Below are 21,172 nucleotides of genomic sequence, written 5' to 3' on the forward strand. Positions count from 1 at the left end.
CAAAACTGAAGATCTCCAAAACTTTAAAAAAGTTCTTGATGAGATGGACAAGAACGAGAGGAAAACATAATCTTGGCCAAGGCGAAAGCAGCTCAGCGCATAGCATCAACCAGACTGGAGAAGTCCCCTTGGGAGAAGGTAGAGACTCCCAATGAAGGCACCTCTCTGGTGGCATAGAAGCAGTATTTCTTCTTCAGAAGCTTAGAGGGAGGGAAGGGAAAGGTAGCTTTACCTCTTGTGGGTCAACCACTTATCCACCTCTCGAAGGAATTTCTTCGAAGAGGAGGAATGAACTGACTTAGGGAGACAAGCGTGTCCGAATAGTGTTTTCTCATGAGAAAGGTAGACACAGGTGAAGCAGAAGAACCAGGCTCAAAAAAGTAAGGAAAGTTTGACAGGAAGAACTTTAGCAAACTGGAGTAAGCCGACGAAGGGATGGAATCGTGCTCTGATTCCTCCTCATCCAACGGAATCAGAGACAAAGACGGATCCTTGCTCTTTGAAGAAGAAGATCTTTCCTTCAAAAAACCCATAATATCCTCCAGCTGATGACAAAGTGGGGGCAAGGAAGAATCCTCCCGTGAAGACGGGTAAGGAAGCGGCAAGGTTGGCGCCAGGCGCTCAGCAGCTGGTGCTGGAAGGACTGAAGTTGGCGCTGTGTGGGTTGAAAAAGCTGAGTGTGGCACCGAAGTGAGTGACACACGACTGAAAGGAGATGGGCGCTCGGAAGCATGAGACCGAAGAGACGAGGGCGATGGACGCTTACGAGGAAGATCTGAGCTTCTAGGCACAAGTACTGGTCGCTTGAAAACCTTAACAGACTTCTGGCTGTCTGAAGGTGGAACAGTGAAGCTGCACACAGGTTGCGGACTGGCACTTGTCTCCTTATACCTCTCAACAGGAGGAGGAGTACTGTACGCAAAGGCGGAATGCCTCTTCAAAGGCCTAGAGGTGACAATTCGGCACCGTTGGCATGTCCTGTCGGGCAACAAGTCACCCGAGTCTGATGACAGACGATCAGCACTAACTGAGACACCTTTCCAGCGGGCTCAGCTGCAGCCTGGGAATGGACAACAGGCTCGGAGGAGGGGCAACTACCTGTGGGCAAACCCCACCAGCCTCCCTTGGACCTCCAGTGTCTTCTCCCTGGTGCAGGGTAATGGGACAGGGACCTTCATCTAGGAGCACTGGTGGGACAGGTAGCCTCCTCCTCATTATGCACAACACTGTCACTTTGCACTGCACTACTGACACTGGGAACACTGGAAGCCCTTTCCAGAAAGGCTTTAAATGGTACACCCAATTCCATAACCATGCTGGCTAAAAATTCAAATTTCTTTTTGAACCTCATGCTGGCTAAAAATTCAAACTTCTTTTTGAACCTAGATTCGAGACTGGCAATGTTGTTGAGATTGGAAACACGGGAACATGGTAAAGGAGTGTGTGGTAACGAAGTAGGAGGGCTAAGGATTGGAGACAAAGCAGGAATTTGAGGAAAAGAAATAGCACTATCTCCTAACACAGGAGGAGATGGAACAGGGGCTACACTAGCCTTATTCTCAGCTCTAAAGGTCACCTTCCTATTTCTATTCCTATCCAAACTCGCTAAATGCGATATCAAAGTCACTTTGCTCATCCCAAACCTGACATTCTGTACGAGTAAGATATGTATATTACTGTCTTGTCCCCCTACATTTCACACATTTAGTGTGAGAATGAAAAGAGAACTCAACTAACCTCGTTCTACAGAGAACTCAAGTACCCTCATTCTACAACACATCCAGACTAATCTGAATACAGTTAACCACGGCTAACAAAATTGCTAAATAGCTAAGAAAAATATTTGGCACATGCCAAAAACAAGGAAAACCTGAATACTTCACCAAAGAGCTGGACAAATATATCCAAAAATTATGATGAGACTGCACAAAACCACCGATGTTAGTCAGGAGCCGGCAGAAAACGAATTGAAGCTCTTTGCCAAGTTGTACCTAACGGTCCCGAAAGTGGGCGGGACCCTGTCACCTACAGTAGCGATGGTAGCGCCACCGCGAAAATCTGAATTCTTAAGACAGCCATGTGGAAAGCTAGTAGCTATGTAATTGCTTGGTAAGTCACTATATAAAATTACCAACTATTTTGTATTTTTCCTAACATACACACCTGAAGTTCTGTACATACAGATTTTGCTTGCCAAAATAGGCTGGAATGGCCATTTAACTTTCAGACAAGGTCATTAATTATCAACAGGTAGGGGGAAGCCCCGCCCACCTTTCGGTAAGCACTCCACTTTGCCTTTTGGCCCTGGTGCCAGAGTGAGGGGTTACTAAGGTAGGCCATTAATGTAAAGAACTTTAGATTTGTATGTTACAGAAAATACAAATTACTTTAAAAATCTGCTATTTGTTCCTACACAAATACAAACCTTCGTTCTTTATACTGAAGACTTAACCATTGGTGGGAGGAATCTGGGTACCCTCTGAACAGACTGGCTGGTTTGGCTCACCTAGGAAGTATCTTCCCAGTCTGGAGGAGTAGATGAAGGTATCCTGAACTTCTAGCTTGTTCAACATATGAAATATGACATCAGCAAGACTTCCCGCTGTGAAGTAATAAGTTTGCTTTCATTATTTGGTGAAGGCTGAAAGAACCAGTAAGAGTTGGAGACAATATATCTTGCTATTAAACCAAGTGAGTTTGTTTCACTGCTTGTCCCTCTCTTCCCTGTCTAGAGAGAGGGGGAACTTGCATCCAATCAATCTGAAACTAAAAGGTGAAGGACAGTATTCCTATTGAGTAACTCACCAGCCAACTTTGTCCATCCAGTACATAACAGCATTGCAACCTGACTCTCTGCCCTAAGCAAGATACAGAAGAGAAGTAGGAGGAGACCAGTCACTCACACACTCACTCTTGCTCACCGAATACCTTAGAGGAGATGCAACCTGTCCCTTCAGAGGAGCTGGGTGAACTAACAACTTTTCAGGTAGCCACCACAGGACCCAAGGAAAAAAGTGTCCAATGACTTGTGGGCAACGTCCCAAAGATACTGAATGTGGTCTAGCGAAGCCACACTCCAGCTCGTAACATCTACTCTACTTATAGGTTCTTCTGGAATGCTAGAGTCAGGGCGCTGTCCCTGACTTCTTGAGCTCTCGCCCACACTATACACCTGCTTGATCATCTCACACAGCCAGAAAGAGATCATGTTCTTGGACACCTCTCTCTTCGTCGAGCCAGTACTAATGAAGATTTGTCGACACTCAGGCCCGAGATGTTGAGTTCCCTTAAGATAGTATCACAGCACCCTAACAGTACACAGTGGCATCTCTTGTGGATCACTACTAATGGAATCCCTAGCATCAGGGACCAACAGGTTCTGAGTCTTTGCTATGAACTCCGGGGACTCTCAAATGATACAGATCCCCATCTCGAGTGTTTAACATTAAAAGAGAGGCCATGAAACTCGCCTACTCTCTTTGCCAAAGCCAAGGCAAGTGGGAAAACAGTCTTGGGAGCCACATCCCTGTCTAATGACTTTCAAAGGCTTGTATGGGCAACAAGCTAGACTCCTAAGGACGAGAGTCACGTCCCACCAAGGGGAGGACAAGACTGTTTCAAGCTTCTCAGGAGCATGGAGATCTCCCATGAGGAAGAGAGATCTATTCCTTTCAGCTTAAGGACTTGGCCAAGGTTACTCTTATAGCCCTTACTGGCTGAGATAGAGAGAAGCTTCTCTTGGCAAAAAAAGATGAGAAAGTCCACTACCTGCTGAAGAGTTGCTCTGATTGAAGGGATACTCTTTTGATGACACCAACTACAGAAGATAATCCATTTCCCCTGGTATACAGCTGCTGAGGATTTCCAATAATAGTCCAGACATCTCCTTCACTGTACAGAGGGAAAAGCCTTGTGTTACCTCTTGATGTGTGATTGTCACAGAAGGTTGTGCAGGTCTGGATACTGCTTGGCATGTGGCCATCTGGGGGCCACCAGTCAACCTGAAATTCAAGGTGGTCAACTCCAAGGAATCAAGAAAAATGGAGAACAAGCGTAAGCTACTACAGTCGACCCTCATTCAGCTGGACCCCGTTGATTGGGATATCGGATAAGACAGACACTGAAGAGGGTCAGCCGATTTAAAATACGTACTGTTCACCCACAATTTAAGATAGTTACTGTTCCTCCATTCGTTGCATACAGTTTTCCTTTTTATTTACCAAAGGTACATAAAAACTTTTCATTTACATTTTTATTTTATATATAGAACTGTATACTGTTCTGTATTTATACTGTACTTAACTGAAATGCTTTTAATTTATAACCAATTTAACTTGCGCACAGCATGTACTATCATTAAGAAACACTATTGTCTGGAAGGGTAGGAAGTATCGTAGGCAATCACTGCGCATTAACAGATTTACCTATATACTGCCTTACTGGTACCTACAGTACGATGCTTTGTATGTTTTTTAGGAAAGAAAAGACATGACAAAGGTAAACTTTACAAAGAAAAAAGAATTCAATAATAATTTTAACTTTAATTCAGTGGTATGAAAAATCGCACAAGTCTGTTGTGGTGATGCGTCATCACTTTCGAATCTTATTCCCGGACCGTCCTGAGATTTACAACTCCTTACTTATTCACAAGATGAATAACAATTATTTTGATCGTTTATTTTTTGCGTTTTACGGAATGTTTTTGTTGAAAACAAAATGTGTTAGTGAACTTATGGTCTTAATTGTCCCACTATTTTATTACTGATGATCTTGATTATCTCACAGTCATTTTACAGTATATTAATATAAATAATAATAAACTATAATGAATAAATAAATGTAAAGATAAAAACATGAAAAAGGGAAAAAAATGTTTTTGCTGCAACAGTGATGCTTGATTATGTTCCTGACCCCAGAGTTCCAAAATCCGAAAAATTCCAAAAACTGAAATACATCTGGCCCCAAGGATTTCGGGTAAAGGATTGTGTACCTCTAATCTAAATTTTACTATCTTACTTTTCATTTTAGAGACTCCACTTCTTTTTACTTAACAATTATGCGTTCATGTCTCGGCCTAGGCTGAATTCTATCATTTTTATCGTGTTTTATTCTTCATTTTTCATCTTTTACCATGAGCCTTAATTCAAACGTTTCTACATTGGTTTATTATTCATATTCTTTATAAAAATAATGAAATACAGTATATTTATAGGTATTTACACGTGTATATATAGACATAGCTGGTAACACCGGACTATTGGCTGACAGACAGACATCCTGGGCCCCCTATTAGTCTGGCTTAACGAGGGTCACCTGCAGTGTCCTATGGGTCCTGGAGGGCATCTTCCATTGCAGACCCTAGGTCTGGCACTATCAAACAGAATACTGTACTGGTAGTTTCCTGCTGTGCTGGTTGGCGAACAGGTCTATGCTTGGAGCTCCCCATATCGAAAAGCTTCCCGATGTTGGGGTGTAGGGACCATTCTGTCCCTATCATCTGATTCTGGCAACACAGCTTATCTGCCACTGCATTCCAAGTACCCTGAATGTACCTGGCAGACAGCCCTATCAAGTGAGCTAGTACAGCCCACCCATGCGCCTGCACCGCCAACTGATGTAGCGGGAGGGACACCAGTCCCTCTTGCTTGTTGACATGTGCCCCATCACTCAACTCTGAAACTCCTGAAGGGCCAAAAAAAACTGGCTTCAATTCCAGGATGTTGATGTGGAAGTGCCTGTTGTCCTGGTCCCATATACCTGTTGTTAACAATTCATCCAAGTGTGCACCCCATCCCTCATTGGATGCGTCTGAAAACAAGCATCTCCTGAGGAGGAGTGCCAAGTTTCAATCCTACTGCTAGGTTCCCGTCATCTAACCACCAACTCAGAACTTTCCTTATTTTTTTCGAGAAAGGAATTGGAAAGAAAGGAGGGTCTCTCACCAGAGCCCTGAACTTCTTCAACCTCCATTAAAGGGAAGGGAGGTGAAGCTCCCTTCAAGGGACCAGCTTCCCCAAAGATGACAAGTGACCCCATTGGGAGAGTCATGGTAGTTAAGTATTAACGTCTGGAGTGGACCTGAGTTCAAACCCCATTCATGGGTTGGAAAGATTTTACTGGTGACAAGTTCTTACCCAATCGGTGAGCTAGTGATAGGGATCTTGGGGGCCATAGGTCTACCTGCTGCCTGGTTCCCCTAGATCCTAGTGGGTGGAGAATTGTATTAACAATGTAGGCATGTTCTGACACATGTCAGAACAGAAACAGCGCTGAAATCTTGAGAGAGAGAGAGAGAGAGAGAGAGAGAGAGAGAGAGAGAGAGAGAGTGTGTGTGTGTGTGTGTGTGTGTGTGTGTGTGTGTGTGTGTGTGTGTGTGTGTGTGTGTGTGTGTGTGTGTGTGTGTGTGTGTGTGTGTGTGTGTGTGTGTGTGTGTGTGTGTGTGTGTGTGTGTGTGTGTGTGTGTGTGTGTCTAACTTGGGAAAAAAGGAAGTTTATTTGACTTCTTTCTCTCTTGGACACCCAACAACGATAATAATCTAACAGCCAGACAGGAAATAAAATTATCAAGGCTCCGAAAATTTTTCAACTTTTAGTGACCATCAGACATGAAGTTCTCAGACATTTGGAAAAGCAAATGTAAATTTGCAACTTAGCACATTTGTCAAGAATGCAATACATTCACATATTTTCTGACCTACTATCAACTTAGGTGCTTTTGTCATCCATCTCCAACTGTATAGCATAATTCTTTTGCAGCAGACCCATCTTTTCAGTGGAACCTCTTTTCTTGTGTATATTTACACCCAACGTTTGAATTCCACTGTCTGTACAGTTTATTGTTCTTGTAATTTTTCTAATCCCTCATTCATTTATATTTACTTAATAAAACCTTCTTGCTGGACGTCTCAGTAATGAATGACCACTGTAACCATGTGGCTCCTTGAAAATGCACGTGGGTAATTTCTTTCGTCTCTTCTCACACTGGCTCTCTCAAATAAAGCAACTGCTGTTCATGTGGTGGTTAACTACTAGCCTGGGCCTCATCCAGATAACCATCTTGGTTGGCAAAAAAATTACATAAAATAAAAAAAACACAGCACACACACACTAAGCATACCAGAAGATACAGACCATCTCCACTACCAAATTTCTGGAGTCATGCAGAACCTAAATGAATGACAACTATGTTTCACTACTATAATTTTATGACTCCCCCTGGCTTTCTTTTATTAATTTTTACTATAAGTCACTTTTACTTTTTCCTTCTCCAATATCTGTCTAGGTAGATATTAGGAATATTATTGTAAATTAAAGCTACTTGGTACTAAGGCAGAGAGAGTCTTGCATACTTCATTAGAAGTACAGTTGTATGTACCATATATTTCCATATATAAGACGAACTTTGGATAAGACGAGGTAAAAAATTATGAAAATTTTTATGAATTTGTCTCATATCTGCAGTATAAGATGACTGCTAAATTACAAAACCATCTGTGTAAGACTAGCTTTAGCAATAACAGGTAACTTATGAAAAATGGGTTTTGTAAAGATGATGTTATTACAAATGCTGTTTTACTTTCTGTATCCTTAGAAATTCAAAATAAACGATGTAACACAGCCGACTCTACATCATGTTTTTCATACACAAGTTGCCTAATAGGGAAACCATTGTTTTGTTTGTTTCATCGCCAATCACAAACAACCCCTAACAACAATACGATAATTATTGTACATAATTATTGTTTGTATCACTGAATTGTTCTAAATGAATATGAAATGATAATGAATTTTTAATGAAAAATTAATATTATGTTATCCTAAATGTTATTACTACCATAATTACACTATTTTATATATATTGTACCATTAAAATTTCTGAAAGGTTACCGAAAGATAAAGGTTGCTGTGAGCACAACTGTAACTTGATGCTTACATTTTCTCAGCTGGGCTCACATAGATAAAAGTTGACTTCACTGATATGGAATTATTCCTTGAATAGACTATTCATTGCGAAGATATTCCAATAATATATAAGGTAAAAATGTTTTGTTACCTTTATTATCAGTCTATTTCATAATGTGAATCTTTTTCATGTGTCAGTGGTTATCGTACTGAGGCTGAGGCTAGCCTACCGATAAACATCACTTAAAATTCAAGGTTTGATTTTTAGAATGGTAGTTTAAGACGACCCCCAATTTTTAAGGGTGAATTTTAGGATTTAAATATATGGTAGCTTAGATTAAACTTAAACCAAATCTTAGGTATACTTCATCCTTCACAAAAAAAATGACTTTTAAACTTACTTTGCTCAATCAAGCAGGTCATTCCCATTCTCTGGCTAAGGAGACATATCATGCTTCTTCTAAGCAATCAGAATCATTTTTAAGTACAAAAAGAAAAAGTCATAGCTATTTTGGCTGAACAACACAATTTTCAGAGCTGAAAATCTGATGTAGGTAGCTGATCTCTGGTATCTCCCACCAAAGACATTGTGAAAGTTGTGAAGGGTGATATCCTATTATCATTATAAAATAAGGACACTCAAAATGGAAACTAAATTACCACAGTTACCTTGAATACGTTCCTTTAGCCTTGCTTTCCAAACATCATCTAACTTTTGAATAGCAACCATAGCCGGCTGAAGAACATGACCACTAACCATAGGTCTTACACTTTGACAGGGAGACGATGTATTGCTACATGAACCCAATGGTGCTCTGGAACCTAAAATAGAGAAAAGAAAACACCATGTAGTTCACAAATGTACAAAAACTTTTAAAATTTATTGTTATATATACACAAGGCCATTACTTCATTCATTTATAATGGACAGTAACTTCTTTCAAATAAACACCATATTATTTGGAAGCTTGAATTTCAAGCCAATGGCACCCGTAGGCTTGTTCCATATGAATCACATGAATGGGGGTTTATCTTTTGAATAATAATAATAATAATAATATAATAATAATAATAATAATAATAATAATAATAATGATAATAATAATAATAATAATAATAATAATAATAAAATAATAATAATAATAATAATAATAATAATAATAATAATATGGGCGCCGTGGCATAGTGGTGATTTAGCTCACTGATGGACTGGCTAAACAACATTGGAGCTGGTCAGTCGTTGGATGGGTGAGCGCTCACCTAGGCGTTGATTCCTTAAGAAAGGATCTTTACCATAATTTCCTCAGTCTACTCAGCTGTAAATGAGTACCTGTTCTCGATGGGGTAGGGTCCAGCTATGGGTTAAATAGCAAAACTCAGAAATGATGGAAAGAAATGAAGAATAAATGACAACGACGTACACTAAAAGGATCCTCTAGCAACAGAGGAGCTTCGTCCGGTAGCCAGGTATACAACCCAATCGATGGGGAGGACAGTCAGGTACTTGGAGGTCGTCATCCAGCAACTGACCACCACAACGACAGTAACCAGCAACCCGAGACCAGAGCTACAGAGGCAAACCAGAGGAAGAAATGGACAAGAGACAAAAATAAGGAAATATGGAGATGCTACATCAGAAGCAACCCGACAGAAAGAGGATACAAAATTAGACTGGTCAACATCTGGAATGAGAGAACAACACCCCTCAAACAGAACAGAAGCTGGCAGACCAAGTAAGGAACATAAAGAATAAGAACTGGCTCTCCACAACAGAAAGAGAGGAACTGGAAAGAGAAATAACAACCAGCAACGAGGGACAAGACGAAGAACTAAGAGATGATGACACAGCAAACGACAGGAACGATGAGCTACCAAACAACGATACACGAAGAAACACCAAATACATAAGAGAGGTCGGACTGGGTGGAAAAGATCAGACATTGGATGAAATCAGATACAGAAAATACGACAAAAAGAAACTAAGGGAAAAAACAAGTGAAGTTAATGAAATAATGAGACTAATCCACACCACCAGTATCACAGAAACAAATAACCTGGCATACACAGGAGCAAGACTAGTAGTAGAACTCATGGGGATACAAACACCAAGACCACCACCACAACCAACCCAACAGAAACCAAAACATTATCTGCCTTGGAAAAGGCGCCTGGAAAAACAAATCATGGCGATGAGATCTGGTTTGAGTAAACTGAAGAGATGTAAAAAGTAGGCAAGAAAACAAGAGAGGAACTAAATGAGAAATACAAAGTACAGAAGAAGGACTAAACAACACAATAGAAGATATAAAACAGGGGCTTAAAGCCAAAGCACATAAGATCCAATGGTACATGAACAGGAATAAAGGATACTAACAGAACAAACTCTTTGGAACCAACAAGAAAAGACTATACAGCCAACTAAGAGGGGAAGACAACCATCAGGAAATTCCTGAAGCCAAACCAAGTAAGAGACTCTGGGAAAACATATGGAGCAATCTGGTATCACACAACAAACATGCAACATGGCTCCAGGAAATCAGGGCAGAAGAAATGGGGAGAATAAAACAAAGACTCACAGAGATCACAACGGACACAGTCAGACACCAACTAAAGAAAATGCCCAACTGGAAAGCCCCAGGTCCCGGTGAAGTCCATGGATACTGGCTCAAAAACTTCAAGGCCCTACACCCATGAATAGTAGAACAACTCTAGCACTGTATCACAAACACCATGTGTCCAAATGGATAACCACAAGGAGAACATTCTTAGTAAAGAAAGACAAGAACAAGGGAAATATAGCAAGTAACTACAGGCCTATCACCTGCCTACCAATAATGTGGAAGTTACTAACAGGTATCATCAGTGAAAGGCTATACAACTACCTAGAGGATACAAACACCATCCCCCACCAACAGAAAGGCTGCAGAAGGACTAGTAGGGGCACAAAAGACCAGCTCCTAATAGACAAAATGGTAATGAAGAATAGTAAGAGAAGGAGAACCAAAGGTTGGCATGGATTGACTACAAGAGAGCCCTTGACATGATACCGCACATGTGGCTAATAGAATGCCTGAAAATATATGGGGCAGAGGAAAACACCATCAGCTTCCTTAAAAATACAATGTGCAACTGGAATACAGTACTTACAAGCTCTAGGATAAGACTAGCAGAGGTTAGCATCAGGAGAGGGATCTTTCAAGGCGACTCACTGTCCCAACTACTCTTCATAGTAGCCTGAAAGGATAAAGCTACCAAACAGGAATAGCATCAAACACACAGATGAGACAGGATACAAATACCTGGGAATAATAGAAGGAGTGGATATAAAACACCAAGAGATGAGGGACACGATCAGGAGAGAATATATGCAGAGACTTAAGGCGATACTCAAGTCAAAACTCAACGCCTGAAACATGATGAAAGCCATAAACACATGGGCAGTACCAATAATCAGATACAGCACAGTAGTGGAGTGGACGAAGACTGAACTCTGCAGCATAGACCAGAAAACTAGAAAACACATGACAACACACAAAGCACTACACCCAAGAGCAAATACAGACAGACTATACATAACATGACAACACACAAAGCACTACACCCAAGAGCAAATACAGACAGACTATACATAACACAAAAGAAAGGGGGGGAAAGGGCTACTAAGCATAGAGGAATGCGTCAACATTGAGAGCACGCAGAACACTGGGGCAATATCTGAAAACCAGTGAAGACGAGTGGCTAAGGAGTGCATGGGAAGAAGGACTGATAAAAGTAGACGAAGACCCAGAAATATACCGAGACAGGAGTATGAAAAACAGAACAGAGGAATGGCACAACAAGCCATTGCACGGACAGTACATGAGACAGACACAAGAACTGACCTGCGATGAAACATGGCAATGGCTACAGAGGGGAGAAATCAAGGACACAGAAGGAATGCCAACAGCAGCACAAGATCAGGCCCTAAGTACCAGATATATCCAAAGAACAATAGATGGAAATAACATCTCACCCATATGCAGGAAGTGCAATATGAAAGACAAGACCATAAACCACATAGCAAGCGAATGTCCAGCGCTTGCACAGAACCAGTACAAAAAGAGGCATGATTCAGTAGCAAAAGCCCTCCAATGGAGCCTGTGCAAGAAACACCAGCTAGCTTGTAGTAATAAGTGGTACAAACACCAACCTGAGGGAGTGATAGAAAGCGACCAGGTAAAGATCCTCTGGGCCTATGGTACCAGAACATATAGGGTGATACGTGCCAATAGACCAGACAGAAAATCCCACGAACTGGTGAGTCCGCAAACCGTGAGAACCCAAATATAGGGGGTTTACTGTACATGTGTTTCTGGACTTGGATAGTCAAGCAACAGCAAGAGATGCCTTCCTACAAGACTGGAACAAATGGAGGACGATATATCTTTTTCTTCCATTGTCCCAGATTTCAAAGGTTTTGAGCAAACCTCTAACCTTCAAAGGAACAGTTTACTTAATAGCCCGAAATTGGCCAAACAGGCATTGGTTCCTATTACTTCAACAACAGAAGAAGAGATCAACTCCACTACTGTCCACTGTTCTATCCCAGACAGTAGGAGGGCAAGTCATCTATGCATCCTCCTTCCAAGCCGAGACCTTCGCGTATTGATTTTTTAAAATATTATCTACCATGAAGATTACCCACCCAACATTGCTAGGTAACTAGTGCAAAACTTACGGACATCAACTATCCGGCAATACCAATCTGTATGAAAGATATGGTTAGATTATATCCATACTGACAGCCCAGTTGAGATTTCTATGGAACTTTTAAATTTTCTTATACAGGCAGTCCCCGGTTAACAGCGGGCCCGGTTAATGGCAATCCAGTTTTACGGCGTTTGTCTACCGATGAAATTCGGCAATTTTCAACCCCAAAAATTTCCGATTTCTGCTTATCGGCGCTCATAATTGGGTGTTGGCGCCAATGCATACCTGACAGAGGCGCCGATAACTGAAAATCGGCGCTTTTTGGTGCCAATAAGCTCCGAAATTAGTCAAAAAAAGTGGAAAATCGCCGATTTTCGGTTATCATCTTACCCTCAGAACGGAACCCCCGCCAGTAACCAGGGACTGCCTGTATATCATTTTGAAGACAAACGCCATGTGGTTACAACAATCATGGCATACAAGGCAGCATTAACAGAACCCTTGCTTTATGGATTCGGGATTGACTCTAGTACTGTACAGAAGTTGTAACTTCCCTTCTGCAGTCTTTTGCTCTACAAGGACCCGCTCCTGAAAGACTTCCAATTACTTGGTTCCTGAACAAGGTGCTTAGACTTCCATCAAAGCCTTAATTTAGCAGACCCAATACAACCACAACTCACATGCTAAAAAAGGCAATCTTCTTGACTACATTAGCATCAGGAGCTCGTATTAGTAAACTGAGGTCTCTCAGATAGGGACGATACATCATGCAAACGGCTGACCATCAATCATTATTGTCCCCTGGCCCATCATTCCTGGCCAAGAATGAGGATCCTTTATGAAGGAAATCTCCTATTCTGATAAGATTATTCAATTTAGCAGACAAGACATTATGCCTGGTTCAGGAACTTACGGTTTACCTAGAAGTCACGGCAAACATCCCAGAGGGTTCAATTCTCCTACACCCTAGCAAACTAACCACTCTCCCTACAAGGGCTGAGAATGTAAAAAGGCAAATCTACAATCCTTTCCTAGGTCACATGATTTTAGGAAAGTAACTACGTCGTTGGCTTTCTTTAGAAATGTCCCTTTCGAAGAAGTCTCTGAATATACAGGGTGGTCATCAGAGACAGTATTTTTTAAAAAACATTACTGCCATGAGCTCGATCAAATTCGACAGTAATGAACCAAACCAAGCATGCTTAGGTAAGCCACTGTAGAACTGCATCCTAAAACATAAGTTCGTGTATAGTTTCTTGTTCTTTGGTACCAAAACCTGAAGAATATTTGAAATAAAGAATGAGGCTTGAAATTTGTGGCTTGACCTCGGACAAGAAATGTTTTTCCTTTGGGGTGTTGGGATTAAAAATTGAGAACTTAGGCTTTTTCATCACCTGTTAATTTCTTTGTAAAGTTCCTTGAGGACGAAACATGCAACTATGCTATTCAAATAACAGGTTTTGACGTATGAACACCTATTTTTGGTAGCCACTGTTGAGTCCTCAAAACCCTCCCACTTCCATGACAATAAGGATGGGATTTGGTGAAGGGATCATCCAGCACTGACCAACAGAAAGTAATGCTTCTTGGTCTCTGCAACGGCTCTGTTGTTGACACTACAGCAGACTGCGCATGCACATTAATCACTCTTCTAAGCAGGTTTTGATGATGGAAGAACATGGGTATACAACCTCACTGTAAAGATTTGGGAAAGTGCCCCCTTATCTTTGAGTCCATTATATAATCCATCAAGTGTTACAGTGTTTATCACTATGACACAATACCCGGCTGCGAGACCACCTATAAGAGAATTCTTTGACATTAGTTTGGTCACCATGGAGCTCTGGTAGAGCATGGAAGGGTAACTCCTTGAGGACTTGACAGCAACTACCAAAAACAGGTTTTTCCTATGCCAAAACCTATTTTTAGGGTTGCTTTACAGCTGTCAACTTGTTAAAAATTTGCTAATGTTCAATGGTGACTTCCATAAGTAAAAATAAAATAAATCTTTATTAATCCTCCCCACAATGGAGAGGAAAGTGTTATGAAAGCATGCCACTAGATTTACAGTTGTTGCTGTGGCTGAAGACACAAATAATGTGCAGGTCACAAAAATGTTTTGGATGCAGCAAAAGCAACATCCAATACTGGAGAAATCACACCTTTACTTCATTTAATTTACTGCATCTTAAATAAAGTTAGCTGCATTTTTAAACCCAGTTTTGATAATGTTCGGAAAAAGCAAATCCCTGAAATGTGTTTCCTTTAGCAACTAATGGTTGTGATGATGGTAAAATGCAATCAGCTGATGATTTTAAGAATGTAAACAATAGCAACACGCAAATGACACCTGACCGCTATGTTGATAAATTAAAATACAATAATAACATGACAATAATGCATTAACTATGTGCATGCAGTGGGTAAAACAACAGTTTACTAAAATCATCATTATTCTTAATACAACTGTATTATTAGACTTTTGCAAATGGACATCTGTCAGTGTAACAACCTAACTGGGAGTTCTTCGTTGGGCGAGTGGGTTCCGTTCTCTCTTTCTCTCTCTCTCTCTATCTATCTTTGTCCACCCACAAACATGTACATGTTAAAGAAACAAAAGCAACAACTTTTTAGGTTTTTGCTGAAAATAAAAGCCAGAAAAGCTTAAAGTGCTGGAAAACACTGAGAGCTGTCAGATCAGAATTTAACAATGCGCTTATAAAATGGTTTAAGCTCCGATGCAGCACAGGTGTAAGTATTTCCAGGGAAATGCTTATGGAGCAGGCCAGAATTTTCATAAGGAACTAAACCCAATAAATGACAGTGATTATTCATATGCTTTGTTCTACTTTTGATAATGAGCTGGCAAGACTTTGTTTACATAAGGGTTTTTAAAGTGATTTCTGTCACCAAGGATTTTCTGTGGTCCAGCAGTGGCCTGGTCCCAAGGGTGCCTGTTTAGAGGTCAGTCTGTACCTGCCTCCACCACTGACTAATGATCTTCAGTTATAAGATTCCTAATTAATAAGATTTAACAAATGTCAAAGTAGACAGCAAAAGCAAAAGCCATTACATAGCCCAGTAGTCTATCCAAAATCCCAACCTTGATGGACGCACCAGCCAGCAGAATTTAACAATTATACCTAAATGAAATAATTTTCAGGAACAGACTTTTTACAAGGGCTAAATAATCGGAACTTGCCTCAGCAGATAAGTGCAACATTTTGTCAGTACAGCCCTTCGATTTTGAAAATGTTCCAAAGCATGGTTGGGGGGCTTGTGAGTGCCTCACAAGACAAGAGTAATCAGGATCTTTGCCAGCCTGTTTGCTATTGCCACATGAGTGTGAAAAAGGTGTAGGAAAGATGGGTAATTGTATTCTGGCCATTACCAACTATGAGAGAATTCCTTGATATTGGTTGGTTTGTCTTAAGGAGTCTTGGGGGAACCATAAGAGTAACTCCTTTGAGGATGAACAGCAGCTACACTATCAAAAATATACATATGAGGCTAACAAAACTACCTTACCTGATGATCTGGGAAATGAAAAAGATGAAGACGATGACCTAGAGGTGCTGCTTCTCACATTTGCTAACTGCTTTACTTTGGAAAAGTTTTCCACAACCACTAAAAGGTTTTCCATGGCTTGACTGATGGCTGCATTCAAAGGCTCCCCTATTTCCTAAAGAAAATTGAGCATATTTAAGAGTTTTCCAAAAGGTTTTACTGAATAAATAAATTGCAGGTATATTTAATTTTTGGAGTTAAATCAAAGCACATTAACAGTTTAGGAGTTAAATTGTAGCAAATTATTTTTCTATATTAGAAAAATAATTCCTACTTGAAAATATAATCTTCAGCAAAATCCAGTGAATGAATACAGTACAGTATGTCCCCCGTAATCGCGGGGCTTAGGGACCACAACCACCCGCATTAAGCGAAAATCCGCTTTAAGTTGGTATCCCCTCTAAAAATGCTTATGACTGCCTATTTTAATAGTTCAAACACCAAAGACCCCCATTAAAAATGCTTATAACTGCTTTTAATACTTCACTGCCTATTTTAATAGTTCAAACACCAAATATACTTTACACTATCATCCTTAAACCCTATCATTTCAAAGTCATCTTACAACATAACCTTCAAAAATATATGTGAAAACTAATCTAATTACCGCTATATTTACGCACTGCCATTTTCTCTCATACAGTATTAAAGCTGTCCTGTCTTCTTTTTACAGATGGGGAAAACATTGAGAATTCACAAGCAGAGTAAGTAAAAAATACCAAATTATAAATGGAATCTACAATGATAAAATATTCTCTTGTGTAAGTACATGTTACAATGATTTATTAATTTTTATATAATTAATGTAAAACCAGCAAAGTATCAATAAAATGTTATTTCACTTACAGAATTCATTTATAATGTATTATTATACATATCTGTTATCATCGTAATATGTACAAAAAAAAATTGATCGTCCCAACATTTGTAATGTTAACGTTCTCAAAATCAGCTGATTGAGCCTACTACCGAAAGAATTTGGAGAATAATTTTTAGTAGCTAAAAGAAACAAATATATTAATGAGAGAGAGAGAGAGAGAGAGAGAGAGAGAGAGAGAGAGAGAGAGAGAGAGAGAGAGAGAGAGAGAGAGAGAGAGAGAGCAAAAATACAACTCATACACTAGACAGTATGTATACAAAGCATTCGAGCTACAAGCTTAGTGACTGGCTACTTACAACTCTTCCAGCCAATCAGCATCGAGAAAAGTTGATACTATGCTGTGTGATTGGCTACTTCAAACCCTTCCCGCCAATCACGTGTTGTCATGGAAATAGAGGGAAAGAGAGAGAGAGAGAGAGGGAGGGGGTGAACTGATACAGTAAACCCCGTGTTTGCGGGGGATGCGTACCACACTCCCCCTGTGAATAGCTAAAATCTGTGAATACTTAAAACCCCTCTAAAAATACTCAGAACCGCCTATTTGGATAGTTAAAATACAAAAAACTCTAAAAATGCTTATACCTGAGTATTTTAATAGTTTTATCTCAAAAAGTGCATTTTGTCATGAAAATTAATGAAAATACACAAATTTGTGAATATTTCTCAGTGAAAATTACTGTGAATGGGCGAATTTTCTGTGAAGAATGCATACAAATGTTCCATGGAGAAATCTGCGACTCGGTGAGTCTGCAAATAGTGAGAACACAAATACGGGGGGGTTTACTATATTATGTTTGCATCGGTAAAAGCAATTACAAATGTCGGGATGATCATTTTTTTATATATATATATATATACAGGCAGTCGCCGGTTAATGGCGGGGTCAGTTAACGGCGATACGGTTTTACAGCGCTCGTCTAGCAACAAAAATTGGCAATTTTCGGCACCAAAAATAGCCAATTTCTGCTTATCGGCGCCAATAGTTGGGTATTGGCACTGATACATACCTAACAAAGGCGGCGATAACCGAAAATTGGCGCTTTTCGGCACCGATAAGCCCAGAAACTCACCGAAAAGGCACCGAAAATCGCCAATTTTCGGTTATAATCACACCCTCAGAACGGAACCCCCGCCGATAACCAGGGACTCCCTGTATACTAATAATACAGTATAATTGGATCCTGTCAGTGAAATAACTTTATATTGATATTTCACTGTGTTTTTTATGTATACTGAGAGAGAGAGAGAGAGAGAGAGAGAGAGAGAGAGAGAGAGAGAGAGAGAGAGAGAGAGAGAGAGAGAGAGAGAACAAAAATACAACTCATGAACAAGGCAGTAGTACACAAAGCACCTGAGCTACAAGCTGTGTAATTGGCTACTTACAACCCTCCCAGGCAATCAACATCAAGAAAAGTTGGTACCCTGTTGCGTGACTGGTTACTTCAAACCCTTCCAGCCAATAGCATGTCATCATGGAGAGAGAGAGAGAGAGAGAGAGAGAGAGAGAGAGAGAGAGAGAGAGAGAGAGAGAGAGAGAGAGAGAGAGAGATGAACTGATATGTTTACATCAGTAAAATCAATTGCAAATGTTGGGATGATAATTTTTTTATACATATTAGATGATAGTAAATCAATGATATAGTATAATATAGTATAAATGGATTCTGTAAGTGAAATAACATTTTACTGACATTTTGCTGTTTTTTCATTAAAGAATAGGTATACTGAGAGAAAGAGAGAGATTGAACTGAAGTGTTTACACTGGTAAGATGTTTTGTGATTTTGCAGGATTTTAATTTGGCACCTTATTGATATTTTGCTGTGTTTACATTAATATTAGTATTTGAAAATTAGTAAATAATTTTCTTATCAAAAAATGTATTTAGTCACGAAAATAAAATGAAAATACAGTAATTAGTGAATACTGCTCTACCAAAAAATCTGCAAAGTAGTGACTTTCCCATGATATATTTGGACATGCGATTAACTGAAGGAGCGATTGCTGATCCGCGATCTAGTGGGGACCCACTGTAATCATAAAATTACAAATTTTTAAAGTAAGTTGTATTTTCATAAGATATAAACCTACGCCTTTATAAATGAAATTTCTTGCACAAGGAGCACTTCGGCTGTCATGAACTCAGAAAACAAAATCCTATCACACAATCCTGTGCCCTCAGACCGCCTAGCTTGTCCACTGTGTGAATCAGCCTCTACATTCAGAACTACGCCCTTCCTGGGAATAGATTGTACTTGAAGAGAGGCTGAGGTGGGTAAAACACCCTTACGAAAAATTTTGTTTGCATTCTAAGAAAAATTACATTTTTATGATAAAATAGTTTTATATATACTTACCAATTACATTGCTACTAGTTTCATTTGCTCAGCAGCTAAAATTTTGAAACTGGTGGGTCGCACTATTTTGTTTGGCTAGGTGACTAACCCTACCCACTTTCGGGGTAAGAGAGGAACAACTAGCATAAGGATTCAATTTGTTTATGTCATAATGTTCATGTGAGGGGAGGAGGGAGGGCTCCAATCATGTAATTACTTGGTAAGTATATATAAATCTTTATTTTATCATAAATATGTCATTTTTATATAAGTAACTTACCAAGTAATTACACTGCTGATTCCCACATTGACAGGTGGGATGTATGAACAAATCTTTCCCAAAACATTAGTAATGGAAATGAATTTGAGAATAGAAAAGATTGCTAGCATTAAAAATGCCTACTGTTTCCTTACCTGATAAGGAAGCTGCTGCAGGAAGGTACTGCCTCTATTGGCACTCTCCTTATCATATAGTGGCATGGCAATATAGCCGAGGCTCACCTACTATATTTGTGGGTATCTTGTAGCAAGGATGATTCCAATTGCTGACAAAGGTAATTATGTTGCCCCTGTCCAGGGTGCAGTACAAAAAACACAACAATAAAATTAATGTCACCTAATGCAAAAAAGGTTAAAAACCACTGCCTAACCAAAAAAAGACTGGGGGGCACCCTGGTACACTCCCCAGGCTCCCTTTAAAACTCAACAACCTCACTTCAAAGCAAAGAAAGGAAGGAAAGAATGCCTCCTACTCTTCTTCTTCTAAAACCATGCCAGCCACCGAAAATGGACCCAAGTACTGCAATTATCGTAAACTGTTTCAATTTCCTTCAAATAATGTGCTGCAAACCCCTTCCATTTCCAAAAAGTTGCTTGCAATATAGAAGAAAGAGACAAATTGGCGCTGATACATACCTAACAGAGGCGTCGATAACTGAAAATCGGAGCTTTTCGGTACTGATAAGCCCCAAAAATCACTGATTTTCAGTTAGTGGCGATTTTCAGTTATCATCACACCCCCAGAACGGACACCCCTCCAATAACCGAGGACTGCCTGTACTATGGTTTCTGATTTTTAAGTCTATTTCTTCACCTTTTTTCCACTTTTTATTTTTATGAAACATGATTGCTTGAGATGCTGAATAATATATGGCAAAATCATCCATATACAGGTTACTTTTAATGCCAGTAGGTAGATTATTACTGATTATCATTAATTGCTAAAGTAAACAGTGTGCCACTAAGGACACTTCCCTGTGGAACACCATTTCCAAGCGGAAATGTTCTAGACAGAACATCATCAATTCTCACCTGAAAACTGCGATTTGTCAAAAAGTTTTGTATAAACCTGGGTAAATGTCCACAGATGTTGTTGTTTTGTATAGTTTTTAATATAGCATACCTCGATGTAGTATAGTATGCTTTTTCAATGTCAAAAAAGACAGCTACAGTAATTTGTTTTCATTCAAAACCTCTACGTATATGGTCTTCTAAGTTAGAGAGAGAACTAATGTAGATCTGTTACACTGTGACCCGAAATGAGTGGGAGTCAAAATTTTATTTTCTCAAATGTGCCATGTTAGTCGAGCATTTACCATTTTCTCTAACAATTTGCATAAGCAGCTTCTTAAAGAAACTGGTCTGTAATTATTTACATTCCAAGTTTGGGGATAGGAATTATTATAGCTTTATGCCATTCATCAGGAAATAAATTTAGAAGCCATAAATGATTATAAAACTCTAATAAGTATGACTTTGCCAAAGGTGATAAGTGGCAGATCATCTCAAAACAAATATTGT

General features: G+C 39.7%; 1 protein-coding gene across 6 annotated transcripts in view; it reads right to left on the bottom strand.

Annotated features, from left to right (window-relative positions):
* LOC136828655 (NK-tumor recognition protein-like) overlaps positions 1 to 21,172 on the bottom strand; it is a 124,636-nt gene that overhangs the window by 47,616 nt on the left and 55,848 nt on the right. For all 6 annotated transcript variants that reach the window (XM_067086702.1, XM_067086701.1, XM_067086704.1 and 3 more), the window contains 2 exons: positions 16,120 to 16,273; positions 8,572 to 8,724 (listed from right to left, as the gene is read on the bottom strand). In XM_067086702.1, coding sequence (XP_066942803.1) covers positions 8,572 to 8,724; positions 16,120 to 16,273 — 307 coding nt within the window. The remainder of the gene's footprint in view (positions 1 to 8,571; positions 8,725 to 16,119; positions 16,274 to 21,172) is intronic.

Source organism: Macrobrachium rosenbergii, chromosome 43 (assembly GCF_040412425.1).
Source record: "Macrobrachium rosenbergii isolate ZJJX-2024 chromosome 43, ASM4041242v1, whole genome shotgun sequence".
Taxonomy (NCBI): Eukaryota; Metazoa; Arthropoda; class Malacostraca; order Decapoda; family Palaemonidae; genus Macrobrachium; species Macrobrachium rosenbergii.